The following is a 17,492-nucleotide window of genomic DNA, read 5'->3' on the forward strand; positions in this document are numbered from 1 at the left end:
TATTAAAGTTATTTCACAATGATTTTACTGAGAACAGTAACAAAAAAAGAAGAAGTGTTGTTCATATTGAGATATGTGTGCTGTTTTTCAGAGCATCAGTGGTACCTCTCTAAGGAGATTATCACACAGGGTAATAACATGGGAGAAAAACTGAATACTCCCATCATTATTGTGTGATCATGCAAAGCTTTCCACATAACGTCGCGCTCATCCTGTACTTCTCCTGTGATCGTCCTGCAATATCTTATTAATGGGGAAACCCTGTGAATGGCTTGGCAATAGTGCTTCATTTGCAATATTGAGAATGTGCGGAAGCTAATAACTATACAAGCACGCTATTGTGTAAGCTCCCATCATTGGTTTTTTTTGTTTTTCATATCACATCACAGATTTATGTTCAGCAAATAAATTTCTTGTGGGTCATTTGCCCAGATCAGCAACTGGTGGCTGTGCAATGTGTGGATTTTTGTGATGTATGACTTCCTTGTATTTTTATTTACACTCATCCCTCCTTATCCACAGATTTTTTAATCCATGGATTCAAGCATCCACAGTTTGAAAATATTCAAACAAAGTATAAATTTCAAATAGCACACTTTGATTTTTCATTTTATATAAGGGACCCCATTTTGCTATGCCATTATATTTAATGGGACTTGAGCATCCACAAATTTTGTTATCCACGGGGGTCCTGGAACCAGACTCCAGCGGATAACAAGGTCCCACTGTATGAGCAAACAAACAAACACATTATAATTTTCCAAATTTCTTTTTAAAGCAGAGTATTTTATGTGGTAGTTATGTAGTTTGAGCATGGCACTACAACTCTGGAGATCAGGGTTTGAATCCCCATTCAGCCACAGAAACCCACGCTGGATGACCTCTCAGCCTCAGAGGAAGGCAATAGCAAACCCTTTAGAACAAATCTTGCCAAGAAAACCCTGTGATAGGTTCTCCTTAGGGGTCACTATAAATTGAAAATTACTTGAAGGCCAGGGAGAGCAGATGTCATCCTTTACCAGAACCTGCCCTACATTTCTGTCTAGGAGCAATTTCAAAATGTCCTACATTTTGAGCATGACTAGAAAGCATGAATTTATATTTATATTAATGTTTTTAGATTTTATTTTGTAATGTCCTACATTTTCTCGGATATCCTGCATTTTGCAGTAACTTGTCCTCCTTTGCAGTAATGATATCTGGTCACCCTGTTGAAGGCACACAACAATAACAACATTCACAAAAGCTTATTTGAACCAAAAAACCCTCTATCTATCATCTATCTATCTATCTATCTAATCATTAGATACAGGAAATTCAGGTGGTTCCTTCTACTAGCAAGCAAAGACCTTTTTATTTAGGCAGGTTTGCCTGTTAATTCATGTCGCAGAAGGTGTTTTAATGTGCTGTGCAGTGCTTTTATCTTTATTATGTTTTACAGATATACCTTGTTAATACAGCAGGTTAGGTTCCAGACCTCCACCTTAAAGCAAATATCAACTTAAGGTGAAACAGTCTTTTTCGCACTTGCCAGTGCATATAAAAGCCTAAAACATATTTACACTATAATTTATTAAGTGTGCAATAGCATTAGATCTAAAAGTATTTGCAAAAGTAAAGATACATATATTTTTTTCCAGAATACAACACTGAGAAAAGAAGTGCACAAATGTTGTAAACAGACTAAAGGGTGAAACAGACTGCCCCGAAGGGGCAGCTTGAAGCAACCGCTGAGAAAGCTGGATTGAGGCCGCATGTATTCAAAGATATAGCCCTATCCGTCTGCAGAATAAGCATGTAGAGGGATCTTAATGTATTTGAGGAAGTAGACTTTAGTCTCCAAAAGCCTATGCTGCCAACTTCTTTCTTTTACAAGACCCCTGGAAAGGGAAATACTGATTTTTCAGATTAACACAGATTAATGGTCCAAAACACACTGCAGAAATAATCCAGTTTGAGACCAATGTAACTGGCCTGGCTCAGTGCTAGAGAATTTTGGGAATTGTTGGCACCGGAGCTCTCTGACAGAGAAGGCTAAATGTCTCACAAAACTACAGTTCCCAAAATTCCCTAGCACTGACCCAGGCCAGTTAAAGCAATCAAAAACTGGATTGTTTCTGCAGTGTGTTTTGAACCTATATTTTTGAATTCTAACATGTTAACCCAGCTATATTTGTTATTAACAACCCTCGAGTCGATCTCAACTCATGGCGACCATGTAGATAAGCCATCTCCAACACCCCTTATGCTCCACTGCTCTGCTCAGATCCTGCAAATTCATACCCATGGCCTCCTTAATAAAGTCCATCCATCTAGCATGTGGCCTTCCTCTGTTTCTGCTTCCCTCCACTTTTCCTAGCATTATTTTTTCCAGTGAATCGTGCCTTCTCATGATGTGGTCAAAGTACAGTGGTGCCTCGGGTTACGAAATTAATTCGTTCCGCCATTCCTTTCGTAACCCGAAAATTTCGTAACCCGAAACACTTTTCCGTTAGCACTGGAAAGCCTATAGCTGCACTTTGCAGCATTTGAATTTCGCGCCGAAATGAATTTCGTAACCCGAAAAATATTTCGTAACCCGAAACAGTTTTTGCCAATCCAACTTTTTCGTATCCCGGAAATTTCGTAACCCGATCATTTCGTATCCCGAGGCACCACTGTACGACAGCCTTAGTCTAGTCATCTTGGCTTCCAGAGAGATCTCTGGTTTGATCTGCTCTAGAACCCATTTGTCTGACTTCTTGGCTGTCCTAGGTAACCTTAGCATTCTTCTCCTGCTGCACCCCATCTCAAATGAATTAATTATCTTCCTATCCGCTTTCTTAACTGTAGGATGCTTATATAGCTAAAGAATCAGAATTAAAATATTCTACATTTAATACTAAAGGAGGAGATAGCAGCAAGTCTTTCATTTCCTCAAAGAATGACTAGCACTTGAGGCAGAGAAGGCAGGGTTGCATTTGTGTGTGTCTTGCAACATGGGAACAATCTGAATGTGTCCATTGAGTGACAAGAGGAGTTTTTGTTGTGAATCTTAGGAGTTTACCACATGGGAGGGAAGCGCCCAAATGTTGTGGATAAACGGGATTTAAACTCGCAAGAGTGGGATTGTTTTCAGACAGCATCATGCGACTTGGCCATTAATGCAGCATTAACCCTTGCAGAAAGCCGCAAAATCGCTGGAAAACTCCGAAGTTAAAAAGCGGCGTGATTTTGCGACTTTCTGCACGAGTTAATGTCAAAATCCCTTGACATGTCTGAAAACAATCCCACTCTTGCGGGATATTCCCAGGATTTAAACCCCACTTATCTATGGGATTTCAGCACTTTGCCTCCCATGTGATAAACCCCTTAGAGGTTGCTGCTTAGCTGTCAGGTGTCTAACAAGGATTGTGTATTACATCCCTGAGGCAAGAAAAGGCAAGCAAGGAGCAGGATGTATCCATGCTGCAAAATGAAAGCAGTGTGACACTATTTTCACTGTCATGGCTCCATCCTCATTCACACTACATAATAAATTGGTTTTCAATCTGGTGCAAACTGGTTTAAAGGGCCCTTGTTCGCACTTGCGTCAAATCACTTGCGCGGTTTACCAGGGGGCGGGGCGCAGCGCTAAACCCAGTTAAGCCGGTTCTTCCGAATCTACGGCATTCCCTGTATCTTTTTAAATGAACCGATTCAGCGCAAGTGTGAACCCGCTATCGATTGGATACGGTTTCCCATGGCACGGTCACCCCTGTGATGCAGCTCCATTTTGATTCAATCCTATTGATGAATGTGAACGTGGAGTAAATAGAAACAGGCAGATTCGATTGAGGTTTAGACAGTGCGAACATCTATTTGGTGCTAAATTCGCTTCATCGATTCGACTCAAAAATTGGTTTATTATGTAGTGTGAATGAGCCTGTAGTTTGGTGAGGAATTCAAACTGGTCTGTCAGGGAAGCTCTGGTGCCTCACTAGACTACAAATCCCAGGATTCTGTGGGAGAGAATCATGACAGTTTATGTGGTATCAAACTGTTTTTATTGTGAGGTGTGGACACACACTGAGTCCCCCCATTTGAAGGTGTTTTGGTCCAAGACAACGCCAGATGTTGTGAAAAGGGGCCCTCCTCCTCACAGAAACAGCCCCTGCCTTTTTGTCTCCTGGCTACTCCCTTGCGCTATTTGCGTTAGTGGCTGGCCCAAACCACGAAAGACCTCTCTACAAGACTAGTGCTTCTGCCGTAAACTTGCGCAGTAACCACGTCGGCCATTTTTGTTATGGGCAAAAAAAATATCTCACTTCTCCCCTCTGTGTGAGGCCACAGTTTGTCCTGCTAAGGCTACGAGGAAGCCTAAAAATTAAACCATATGCAGTGGTGAAACCTGGAGGCATTTAATTGTCTACTTTCCTATCAAATAAGGCATATATATTCGATGATTGAGGAGGATACCCGAGATAAAAATGGCGGAAATGCCGCCTCCGCTGTTGTGCAGTAACCTCGTCGGCCATTTTTAATATGGGCAAAGAAAAAAAAATCTCTGCTATGTCGGGTCTCAGCTCGCCTTGTTAAAGCTACGATGAAGCCTAAACGTTAAATCATATGCGGTGGTGAAATCCGGAGGCACTTAATTGCCCATTTCCCTATCAGAGAAGATATATATATATATACATATACACACACACACACATATATATATATATATACACACACATACACACACACACACAATTTTCTTCAATCATCAAATATGTATGAATTGCCTACTGCCCTATCAAAGCACTCATTCTCACTCTCTCTCTATATATATATATATATAAGGGAGTATGCAATTAATATATATTTGAAGAGAAGTGAGAATATATATATATACAGTATATATATATATATATATATATATATGAGTAGGCAATTCATGTACATTTGATGACTGAGAATTGAAGATAATATATATAGATAATATATGTGTGTGTGTTTGTGTATATATCTAGATATAGATATATAGCTTCTTAGGGTTGCCATATAGTTCTCTGACAGGGAAGTAGGCAATTCATATATATATGTATTTGACTAGTGAGGAGAATACCCGACACAAAAATGGCGGAAATGCCGCCTCCAGAAACGAGAGTGAGGGCAAGGGCGGGACAGAGCGAAGTAAGAAAGGACTCTCGCGAGATTTCCCGGCGAGGCCGGAAGAGGCCGCGGGCGGGGAAACGAGCGCCCCCTCCGCTGCCTCATTAGTACGTGTGCGTAGGTGTTCCAGGCCTGCTGGGCGGTTACGCTGCGGAGTCAGCGCAGGGGGGTTTCGAGAATACGCAGGGCGGGAGCCGCAGCCTAAGCGCCACTGCCGCCTCGGAGGGAGAGATAGAGGGAGGGAGGGGGGTATTTCGCTCCTGAAGGGGAGGAACGCCGCCAGTAACCGCCGCCTCCGCCATCGCCATGGGTGAGTCTCCATCCCGGGCTGGGGCTGGGGCTGGGGCCGTGACAGTTGGGGAGGAAGCGGGCTCTTTCTCCGTGAAGGAGGAGCAGGAGACGCCCTCAAACCAAGGCTGCATCCACATTGGGGAAATAACCCGGTTTGGTACCGCTTTAGCTTGTTGTCTGGCTCTTTGCTATGGAATTCTGGGAGCTGGAGTTTGTTGTGGGGCCCAGAGCCGAGCGGAGCTCCGCTCTGGGCCCACAACAAACTCCAACTCCCAGAATTCCATAGCAAAGAGCCAGACACAGTTTCTAATAGTATGTAGCTATAATGAGTCTACTTCCTCAGATGCATTTAATGAAGCCAAACGGGGGAGAGAGAGAAGGGGCTGCATTTTGCTGCTTCTCTTCTTAGCTGAGAAGGTATGGAGAGAGGGGCATATCTAAGAGTAAGCTAAATCCGTGCTGCTTAGCGATGCTCAAAATGGAGGACCTTTTGGGATTCCTCCTGGTTGAAATGGAGGACGTGTCTGGTCACCCTGCCTTCGCCTTCGCTGTTGAACCTCCTTTCTGCTTCCCTTTCCCTTCCTTCCTTCCTTCCTTCCTTCCCTCCTCCCCTGTTCCTCCTTTCCCTTCCTTTTCCCTTCCCTTCCCTTTCTTCTCTTCCCTTTCCCTTCCGTCCTCCCTTCCCTTTCTTTTTCTTCTTTCCATCTCTTCCTCCCCCTTCCCTTTTCCTCTTCCCATCTCTTCCATTTACCTTCCTTCCATCCATCCTTCTTCCCTTCACTCCTTCCTCCCTTCCCTTCTCTTCTTCCCATATCTGCCCCTTCCCTTCCTTCCCTCCCTCCTTCCTCCCTCCCTTCCCTTTTCTCCATCCCAGCTCTTCCATTTACCTTCCACTCATCCTTCCTTCCTCCCTTTTCCTCTTCCCATCACCTTCCTTCCATCCATCCTTCACCCCTTTACTCCTTCCTCCTTTCCCTTCTTCCCATCTCTGCCCCTTCCCTCTCTCCCTCCCTTCCCTTTTCCTTTTCCCATCTCTTCCATTTACCTTCCTTCCATCCATCCTTCTCCCGTTCACTCCTCCCTCCCTTCCCATCTCTGCCCCTTCCCTCCCTCCGTCCCTCCCTTCCTTCCCGTTTCTTCTTCCCATCTCTTCCTTTTTCCTTCCCTCCCTTCTTCTTTCTTTCCTTCCTTCCTTCCTTCCACCCATCCCTTCCTTTCCTTCCCTTTTCTTTCCTCCCTTGCTTGCCATCCAGCGACCACTTTCCCCTTCCTCCTTCTTCCCTCCCTGGCTCCGCTTTCTCTCTCTGCTTCTTGGAGCCCTTCCTCCTCCTCCTCACCCAGAGAGAGAGAGAGAGAGGCAGCGCATGCGGCCCCCATTTCCTGCGTCTCCTTTTTGCGGCGGGCTTCTGGCGGCCTCTCTCTCGCTCTTCCTTCTCCTCCTCCTCCTCCTCCTCCCCGCCTTGCCCTTTCTTTCTCTCTCTAGTCTTTCTAATGCAGTAAGCCCTTCAGATGGACAGAGCTCCACTCCAACTCCCAGAATTCCATAGCCTCCAGCCCAAGGGCAGTTAAGGCGGTGCCAAACTGGGTTATCCCACCAGTGTGGATGCAGCCTCAGATTTAGCATGTGATTTCAGTCGTCTTGTCTGGTCACACCCCAGAGAGAGCGCTCTGAATATATTTCTCTATGTGTGGGTGTAATCCTGTCATGTATTGGTATCTACTGCAAGGATGGTAAATCTGTTCAACTGCACCAGTTCAGCATCTTAGAAGTGGTTGCTCTATATACCTTTTTTCCCCTTGCAAAGATCTTTGTAAAACAACAACAACCCTGTTTCTGAAGGAGGAGTCTGTCCATAGGACTAAAAGAAACCACCAGCAGTTCCACATTCAGCCAAATAGTGCAGAGTTGTTGTTTCATGATCATTGTGGTTAAATGCTTGGTTTTCTACTAATAGAATAAAGACACCTGTGTCATACCTTCACATGTTTTAAGCATCACTTTAAAACACATTTCTTGGAAGGAAATACATGACCGTAATGTAACTGGCTGGGCTTCCTCTGAAATAGGTTGTTTGATAAACTGAACTAATTTTTCACAATTGCTGCTTTGCACAACATCCAGTTCATTCATTCATTCATCTTGCCTTGATATCTATTATGGGAAATGTGATCTCTTCAAAATCTCTGCCTCTCTCTGCCTGCAGTCATGGCCAAAGCTTTGATCAGTTCAATGATGTAGGCAGAAAATTGATTCGAAAGCAACCCAACAGTCAAATGACTTTAAATAGACTTTCCCCCCGACTAGATGTTCAGTTTTAGTCCTATCTAGAGAAGACTAATTGAAATGAATAGAACTTGTTAATCACAACTATCAGGTCCTGTATATTTTATTAGTTCTGCATTCGTTCAGAATGACATTGAATATTGCCCATAGTCATAAAAGTAATAAAACATTTTCTTAGCTTATTCTAAAATAATCCTGAAAATATTTCCAGTGAGTAGCTTGGAAATATATTGCAATGCTTTAGCGGTACTATATGGACATTGTGTTGTAGACACTTAGCCATCAATAGCATAGCATCACATTTGTTTGCATAAAACAGCATTTAAAATTAAAATTAATTCATTTTCCACTCTTCAGTTTGTGTTCATACGCTTTATAGAAGGAGGAAAACAGTGTGCATGTATTCCTTGGTATTTGACATATGTATCTGCAAACTGGAGCGGATGGGGGATATTAAAAGAAGCCAAAATCCAGATTGTAAGAGCCTGTGAATCATACTGATTTGAGCATTGGACTGTGATTCCGGGAAATCAGAGTTGGATTCTCCACTTGGCAATAGAAACCCACTGTGTGACTTAGTGCAGGTCATAACACTCTCAGACACATAGTGGGGTCACCTTAGGGTTGCCATTAGCCAGAAACAATTTGAAGGTACACAATAGCAATAACAAGATTGTATAAAGGTTTCACGAATGATAGCCAGTTAATATAGTACATTTGTCCCTCCATATTCACTAGGGTTAGGGGCACAAGACCCCTGTGAATACGGGAAAATCGCAGATAACTAAAACATCATGTTTTAACCTGAGAGGACACCTCTCTAGGAACCTCTAGGTCCTCCAGTGCAACTCTGTGGTCAACGTCCGACAGACACTGACCATAGAACTACACTGGAGGATCTACAAATGCCTAGTAGAGTATTCTCTCTAGGAATCTCTAGGTCTTTCAGTGCAATTTTTAGTTAAAGTTGACCACAGAGTTGCATTGGAGGACCTAGATATTCCTAGAGAGAACATAGTAATCAAATCCATGATTAATCAAATCCGCAAATATCAAAGCTGCAAATATGGAGAGATATTGTGTATTTACATAAGAGCAGCCCTTAGATATTTTGCTGATCTGCTAAATGCCAAGCCTGGCTAAACTTGTTTTTCATATTGTATACCATACCTTGCAGAAATATTCACCTCAAGTGACTCTTCCATTTTTTTATGTTGCAATCTGGAATTGAAATGGATTTAACTGGCATTGTTATCACTTGATGTTCACAAAATACTCAAGGCTGTGAAGGTGCAAAATATTTGTGCTGTGGAGGAAAAATGCATTTCAGTCTGCAAGGGATATGGGATAGAGGCAGAGTTGCACTTTCCAGGAGGGCAGTGTCAGACCTAAACACACAATAAGAGTTAACACTGGATTGTTTTAAAAACATGAAGCTGAATGTCTTAGAATGTTCTGTTTGAAAACCGAACTACAATCCATGAATCTGTGGCAACCCTTCAAAGTGACAAATGGCTCCATCTAACCTGACGGAGGTTGGATTAATTTTGCCAAGAAGAATGAGCAGAAGTTGCAGGATCCAGATGTGCAAAGCTGTTAGAGACCAATCCAAGAAGACTTGGAGCTGTAATGGCTGCCAGGGGTGCTTATGTCAAATATTGGCTCATGGGCAGTAAATACTTCTGCAGCCAATAAGTGTCACTTTGGAGAAAATGACTTCTTCAAATAACACACTTTGTGGGATAGCCATAGCGGCATCCTTCTGTTTGCCTACATTGGACAGAGTATCTGTTGTCCATTCCCCCTCCTTGGCAACATTCCACTACTTAGCCTGCTGTCTTAGGGGTTGTAGTAAATGTCCAGCTGCCAGTATTGAAGTAAGAGGCAACCACCAGTTGGCGTCTGTATCTGGACCAGGAAGGGGATGGCCTCTTGTTAGTTACCTCAGACAGCTCATAGAATCATAGAGTTGGAAGAGACCGCAAGGGCCATCCAATCCAACCACCTGCCATGCAGAAAATCTAAATCAAAGCATCCCTGACAGATGGCCATCCTGTTTCTGTTTAAAGACCTCTAAGGAAAGAGACCCCACTACACTTCAAGGGGGGGGGGGTGGTTGTTTGTTCCACTGTTGAACAGCCCTTACTGTCAAGAAGTTCCTCCTAAAGTTGAGGTGGAATCTGTGTTCCTGTGGCTTGCATCCATTGCTCCGGGTCCTAGTCTCTGGAGCAGCAGAAAACCAGTTAGCTCCCTTCTTAATATGGCATCCCTTCAAGTATTTAAACAGGGCTATCATATCACCTCTTTATCTCCTCTTCTCCAGGCTAAACATCCCCAGCTCCCTAAGTCATTCCTCATAGAGCATGGTTTCCAGACCCTTAACTATTTTAGACGCCCTCCTTCAGACAAGCATTGATTTTTACTCAGTTTGGTGGATCAGTGTAGGCTAGTGACACTTTGAAATGCTAGTTGCATTTTCCACACTTTATGATTACCAAGTGATAAACATATTCTTCTTTAGTAAGTGGGCTTTTCTTTAGTATGTTGTGTGAGCAAATCCATATTCTACCATATAGAGCATAGAGTATAGAATTATTAACATTACATTACTAAAGGTTAATCTCATAAGCATTTGATATTTATGTAGCTTTTAAATGTCTTATGATTTTATGAAGCTGAAGTATAGTGAGCACCAAGGTGATTTAGCCAGCCTCTTTTCCTGTAAATAAAGGTTCTGTCCTAGCTACAGCATTTGCGAGGCTGAAAGATATCTCTTGCTAAAGATTCATTTGAGTTGAACACCAGTAAAATATGAAAAGCATATGATGATTCAGTTGTGCTGGAAGAGAAGATCTTCAGGTGGAGTGGGTTAGAAATGATTTTTTTCTTAATGTATTTAAGCTAAAGTTGCTTGATTTTCAGAGCACTATGCTCTTGGTAGTGGTGGATCCTGGAAAAAAGCTTTTTAACTTGAGGAAAACCATTGTAGCAGATGAGAACATATGGATATTTGCCTGACAATATTGCTAGTTTCTCATGATAATTACTGTATATACTGATGTATAAGTCTAGAAATTTTAGTCAGAATTGACCTAAAACCTGGGTCAGCTTATCCCACGGGTCAACATGTGTACTGTACTTTAACTCATATATATATATATATGGAGCCATTTTCTTTCTCTGAATAGAGTGGTAAAAGGCAAGAGGAGTCCATCTCCTTAGTCCATCCTGGGAGCACCAAAAAGAAGCATTCTGCTCTCTCATCCATCCAACCTTTAGGATGAGCATAAACAGTTATACCTGACATAATTTTCTAAGTTCTTTGGCATCATTTTCCTTTGCATCATCGTTTACATCCTTTATTACATGCCCCTAAGTTTTACTCTCGACTTATCCATGGATCATATCAAAATCCATCATTTTGGCCCCCAAACCTGCCCTCGACTTATACATGAGGTTGACTTATAGTTGAGTATATATGGTAAGTAACATGCCTCTTTGCTGATATTAAAGTCAATTTTAAAAAAAAGTCCATCACTTATACAGTCCGTCCTCGCCTTACGCGGGGGATCCGTTCCGGATCCCTCCGCGTAAGGCGAATTCCGTCTATGCTCAAGCCCCATTGGAAACAATGGGGCTCGGGCGGGGCGGTGGGGCACACGCACGCGCCCATTCAATTGAATGGGACGCACCGCCCCTTCTTCCCCGCGCGTGCCCCGTGGCTTGAGTGCGTATGCTCAAGGCCGCGTATGGCGTGCCCGCGTATGGCGCGGACGCACTGTACATTAGAAAATTTAGCTTTTAGATTCTAACAGTGGCTCAGTGCTAGGGAATTCTGGGTACTGTAGTTTTGTGAGACATTTAGCTTCCTCTGTCAGAGAGCTGTGGTGCCACAATAAACTACAATTCCTAGGATTCCCTAGCATTGAGCCAGGGCAGTTAAAGCGGTCTCAAATTGGATTATTTCTGCAGTGTGTTTGACTTAGTAGATCTCCTTACCAGTACTATGTTCACACATAATGATATGCAGGATTCCTGGCTTACTGTGAATGAAATACGCTAGTACTCACAGTGCATTTACTCCCACTATGCTCCTCTCACTCATGCAAGCAAGTAAACACATTGCGCATTGGGAGTGTTGTTTCTGAATACCAAATTGTGGTTGGTTCTTCCAAATGAACCAGGATTCTTAAGCTGAGGGGTAGCATCTCCATGCTTTCTCCTTTCCTGCTTAATTTTTGTAATACTGTGTTTTTGTAAGGGGATAGTTTATCCTGCCTTCACAGCCTCTATCTCTAGAGATGACATGGAGACATTTAAAATTTCTTCCTCTTTGTTACATATTTTATTGGACAGAGTGAAGATCATAGGCCTCTTCTAACAGGCGTTCTACCTTGGTGTCATTGATGGTACAATTGGGATGTAAGTTGGAATTGACATAGGAAGGATGCTTTAATTAAAAATGGTTTGTGATGTTGAGAAGTTGGATGCAAGCTAAGAAGGATGGATGCAAGCTATTCCTTACATATTAGTCTCTTGGGAATTGATGCTATGGAGAATTCTTAGGTCTGATAGGACTGATCAGTGTAATTTCATTTGATAGGACCATGGCTTTTGTTTTTTTCATAGCAAGTGATACATCCAAACATGAACAGTTCTTATCATTTGGACATAATCCTCAAGAATCTCTTGTCTGAATTGAGCACCTTTTTTTCTGCCAAGAGCCACATTCTCTTAGAAAGCACTCTCTTGGAGGTATCATGCTTTTCTTGAGTAAGGCTAAAGGAAGTTTTGAGAGAGCTACAGCAACCAACCCTCCTGCCCCTTCATCCAGCTTTCAGTTCAGTGCTAGCTGTCCAGTCTGCTATGGAAGAGACATATCCTTCCAGCTAGAGGTCAGAGCTGACTGCTTGTAGAGGTCTAATTTATAGTGAGGGCTGCAAGTTTCCAATCTCTGATCTTCCTCATGACTGTTGTGGATACTCTGTTGACCACCCAGCAATGCTGTGGGTGAGTATTCTTATTCTCATCTTCTGTTCTTTGGTTATAACCTTCAGTGTGGTGATAACCAACACTTTGTATTGTGCCTGGAAGCTGATTGGCAGCCAATGAAGAGATTTTAACACTGTTGTGATATGGTCCGATCTAGGTGTTCCTGTGACCAATCTGGCTGCTGCAATTTGGATCAATTGATAATATACACCCTTTCTCTCTTTCTTTTATCCTCCACCTTCTTATCATTTTTGTCTTTTCCAGTGAATCATGTCTTCTCATAATGTGGCCAAAATACAACAGCCTCAGTTTGGTCATTGTGGTAACTAGGGGGAGCTGTGGTCTGATCTACTGTGGTACTCATTTGTTTGCTTACTGGCTTGCCATAATATTCTCAGCACTCTTCTCCAGCACCACATTTCAAATGAGTTGATCTTTCTATCTGCATATTGTATGTTATATAATATAACATGATGTATATTTCCATTTACATAATGAGATACCTTGGGCAGCATCTGCACTGAGGAAATAATGCAGTTTGACACCTCTTTAATTGCAATGGTTCAATGTCATGGAATTCTGGACTTCGTAGTTTTGTGAGATACACAGTGTCTGCCAGAGAGTTCTTGTGTCACAACAAACTACAAATCCCAAGAGTCTATAGCAGTGATGGCGAACCTATGGCACACGTGCCAGAGAGGACACTCAGAGCCCTTTCTGTGGGCACATGTGCCATCACCCCAGCACAGAGTTTGCCATAGCTTGTTACTAGAAAGCCAGAGGGACACGGTACTTTGCAATAAATAAGTGGGTTTTGGGTTGCAGTTTGGGCACTCGGCCTCTAAGTTTCACCATCACTGGTCTATAGGATGGAGCCATGGCAGTTAAAGTGGTGTCAAACTGCATTAGTTCTGCAATGCAGATGCAACTTTGGAGATGGGACCCAAGGCTAAACATGAAATTCATTTATGTTTCGTATATACCTTATACACATAGCCTTAAGGCAATTTTATGCAAAATGTTTTAAATTTTGCATGAAATAAAGTTTGTGTATAGAGAACCATCAGAAAACAAAGGTGTCTCTCTCTCTCTCTCTCAGCCACCCATGCGGATGATTTTGGAATACAGTATTTCAGAATTCTGGATAAGGGAGATTCAACTTGTATTACCTTTTTGCTTTCCAAATATTTAAAGTTATAGTATTTTTAGTCTTCTAATTTTTTTCCAGCTGTAGTATGAAGTGGTCATTCCTCACTTTTAAGAGTTGCTCTCATTTTCAAAGAGGACAGCCTTTGGCCTACATTTGTAATGTGAACTAACTGGAACATTCTCAATTTAGCGTATTGCACCCTCAGCAGATCTTACTATTGTTTCTTCACATGTCTGTTTTATACAGGACAGTTTAAATCGCAGGCAGTAAATTTGGGCTGCAGTTCATATGTATCTGAAAGCAAGCCCCCATTAAATTCTGTAGGGCTTACTTTCAAATAGGCACAGACAGGGTTGCTGTTATGAGAGCCAGTAATGGTTGGGATGTTGTGCAATAACTCTGGGAGGCCAGGGTGACTCAGCCATGGAAATCCAGTCAGTGAACTTAGGTACATCACATTCTCTCAACCTTAGAGAAGCACAGTGGGCAAAGCTCCTTGGCAAATTTTGCCAAGCAAACCCCATGATATGTTCAATTTAGGGTCACCATAATTTAGAAATGAATTGAAGGCACACAAAATCAACATGGTTTGCTATTAGTATACATACTTCAGAAAGCAGGGCAGTTTGGATCACATAAATTCATACAGCACAAAACCATCTGAAACATTATTTGGATATTTCTGTTGAACCTATTGATACTTTATCTTTTTGCCTTAACAAAAAGTATTGCATTCAACTGAATTTTAAATCATGACTATTTATGAATCTCCTTGCCAAGTATGAGAAATTATTTCCCAAGTTTTGAAATACTTAATATTGTTATATTAGTTTAGGAGATTTAATGTGAATACTATACATATCCCATACTTTTCCCAGTTTGAGACTCAAGGCAGCTTATATAGCAGATTTTTTAAAAAAGTTAAAATCCACAAAATCCAAAAGATAAAAAAGTAGCAAAGGAAAAACAGCATAAGGTAACAGATGGAAAATCCAACATGTTGTTTAGATAGGGCCGGCCTTGTCCTCCATGACCTGTTGAAACACAAAGATCTCCAGCTATCTATGGAAAGAGAAGGGAAAAGAGTTCCAGAGCCTGAAGGCAACCACCAGGAAGGCCTTCCCATGTTTCCACCAAATATACCTGTGAAGGTAGTGGGACAGAAAGAAGGGCCTCCTCTCCAAGTGTGACCAAGTTCATAAGACTGAATACAGTTAATACACAGAAGGCGTTAAATGAGTAACCAGTGGAAGAAACCATTTTGTTCATTTGAAAGAGAGCTTAGTGTTTTATAATACTGGGGCAAAGTTCTTGATTTCTGATGGACATTTAACTGTGCAGGTTATTTTCACAGCTCGCCTTGTAGATAGACATCTTTACTGTGAATATATGTGACTGTTTTAGGAAGGCATTCAATTCTTCAGTCTGGTTTGGAGGTGTGTAATAGACCCCTGCAATGATGTTACTGTTGTTGGCCTCAATTTCATTTTTATCCAAATCCTCTCAACCAGTTTTCCATGCCTTATGTCACAGATCTTCTCAGAAGTGTATACATTTTTCATATATAAAATCCTCCTCCTTTCCTGTTTGATATATTTCTTTGGAGTAGGTTATATCTTTCAGTTACTTTGTTCCAATCATAAATACAGTACTATCCCATCAGGTTTCAGCAATGTCTATTAAGCCATATATTCCCTCTTTGCTAAGAGTTTTAATTCATCTTGTTTATCTCCCATGTTATGTGCATTACTACATAGACATTTAAGAGCATTGGTCATTCTTTCCAGCGGCTTTCTTTTTTTCTTCCTATTGGTGTGCTCTTGAACTATCACCTGAACTCATATTATTCCCAGTATGTTGCGTGATTATGCCCTCTGGAATAGTAACCCCTTGCCCCACATAAACGAAAGTCTTCCTGATCATGTTTACAATACTCCCAGTAAATACATTCCTACCATTTATTGTAAGATACAGTCCATCTCTTGTCATAGGCCTTTCATCATAAAAGCACAGGTCATGGTCCAACAAGCCAGATCTTCTTGAAGAGCCCTGGTGGAACAGTGGTTAAATGCCTGTATTGCAGCCACTCCCTCACAAACCACAAGATTGTGAGTTCAGTACCAACCAAGGGCTCAGGCTTGACTCAGGCTTGCATCCTTCCGAGGTCACTAAAATGAGTACCTAGCTTGTTGAGGGCAATTAGCTTACACATTGTAAACCACTTACGGAGTTCTTAAGTGCTCTGATAAGTGGTATAGAAATGTACTTGCTATTGCTATCTTTCCCTTACTTTCATCTTTACTCTTCACCTCAGCTGTAACCATGCCCTTCCTCGCATTTATTTATTGATACCTTTATTCTTTCAGTTTTCCTCCCCTGTTGTCAGAATTAAGTTGGTGAGAAATACCTTTTGTGTTCTGTACTTGTAGCCTTCCTTTATTTGGGAGAGGCAATAGAGATGATTGGTGAGGTCTTTGGTGCATACTGGTTATATCTTTCCCCTTAGAATGCTGTTGAAAGACAATCAGAATATGGAGACACCACTTTCATTCCCAAGCCACCAATAATAATAATAATAATAATAATAATAATTATTATTATTATTATTTGAATCCCGCCTTTGCCTGTATTGGATCGAGGCGGGTAACAACAAACATAAGAACAATAAAAATAGAACACAACAAGCCACAAGTAAAAACATAGCAAAACATATAAAATCCAATTCCCTATCTCCCTCCCAACTTAAAATAGTGTTAAAAACAACAATTCCCAATAAAATGCTACCAATAAAGCAGTCAATAAAATCAAGCACAATCACAGCCCGGTGGGAATAGCTATGCAACTGGAGAGTGAATATTCCGAGGAGGTCAATTTGGGAAGGCCTGCTGGAAGAGATCTGCTTTTATTGCCTTCTTAAAGGCCTCCAAAGATGTTATATGGCGGATCTCTTCCGGCAGGTCATTCCAGACTTTTGGAGAGGCAATAGAAAATGTCCTCTGGGAAGTCATTACCAGTCTGGTTTTCTTAGACTGCAAGAGTTTCTTCCCAGAGGACCTAAGAGTGCGGGAAGGATTGTATGGAAGAAGGCGTTTCCTCAGGTAAGCTGGACCCAAGCCATGTAGAGGTTTATAGGTAATGACCAACATCTTATACTGTGCCCGGAAGCTAATAGGCAGCCACTGTAGGGATTTTAAGATAGGTGTAATAGGATCAAATTTAGAACTCCCTGTAACCAATCTGGCTGCCATATTTTGAACCAATTGCAGTTTCCGAACAAGGCATGAGGGTTGGCCCATGTAGAGTGCATTGCAGAAATCAAGACGAGATGTTACTAGCGAATGTACAACCGTTTCTAGGTTTTCCCGTTCCAGGAAAGGTCGTAGCTGGCGTATCAGCTGAAGCTGATAACAGGCACTTCTGGCCCTCACATCCACCTGAGATGACAGCTGAAGCGACGAGTCCAGGGGTATCCCCAAGCTGCAAACACAGTCCTTTAGGGGAAGTGTGACCCCATCCAGAACTGGAGAGTTTATCACCATTTCTGGATTAGGATTGCCTATAGCGAGTACCTCTGTTTTATTTGGATTCAGTTTAAGTCTATTTTCCCTCCTCCAATCCATTACTGACCTCAGACAGTCATTCAGAGGGGAGATGCCA

At 42.0% G+C, this 17,492-nt stretch overlaps 1 protein-coding gene across 3 annotated transcripts in view; it reads left to right on the top strand.

Annotated features, from left to right (window-relative positions):
- Positions 1–5,262: 5,262 nt before the first annotated feature.
- SEPTIN7 (septin 7) overlaps positions 5,263–17,492 on the top strand; it is a 73,012-nt gene continuing 60,782 nt past the window's right edge. Inside the window, exons 1-2 of one of the 3 annotated variants that reach the window (XM_042473288.1) lie at positions 5,263–5,428; positions 9,287–9,288. In XM_042473288.1, coding sequence (XP_042329222.1) covers positions 5,425–5,428; positions 9,287–9,288 — 6 coding nt within the window. In that variant the 5' untranslated portion in view covers positions 5,263–5,424. The remainder of the gene's footprint in view (positions 5,429–9,286; positions 9,289–17,492) is intronic. The other 2 variants (XM_042473287.1, XM_042473289.1) reach the window with 2 other exon arrangements.

The sequence above is a fragment of the Sceloporus undulatus genome, chromosome 6, assembly GCF_019175285.1.
Source record: "Sceloporus undulatus isolate JIND9_A2432 ecotype Alabama chromosome 6, SceUnd_v1.1, whole genome shotgun sequence".
Lineage (NCBI taxonomy): Eukaryota > Metazoa > Chordata > Lepidosauria > Squamata > Phrynosomatidae > Sceloporus > Sceloporus undulatus.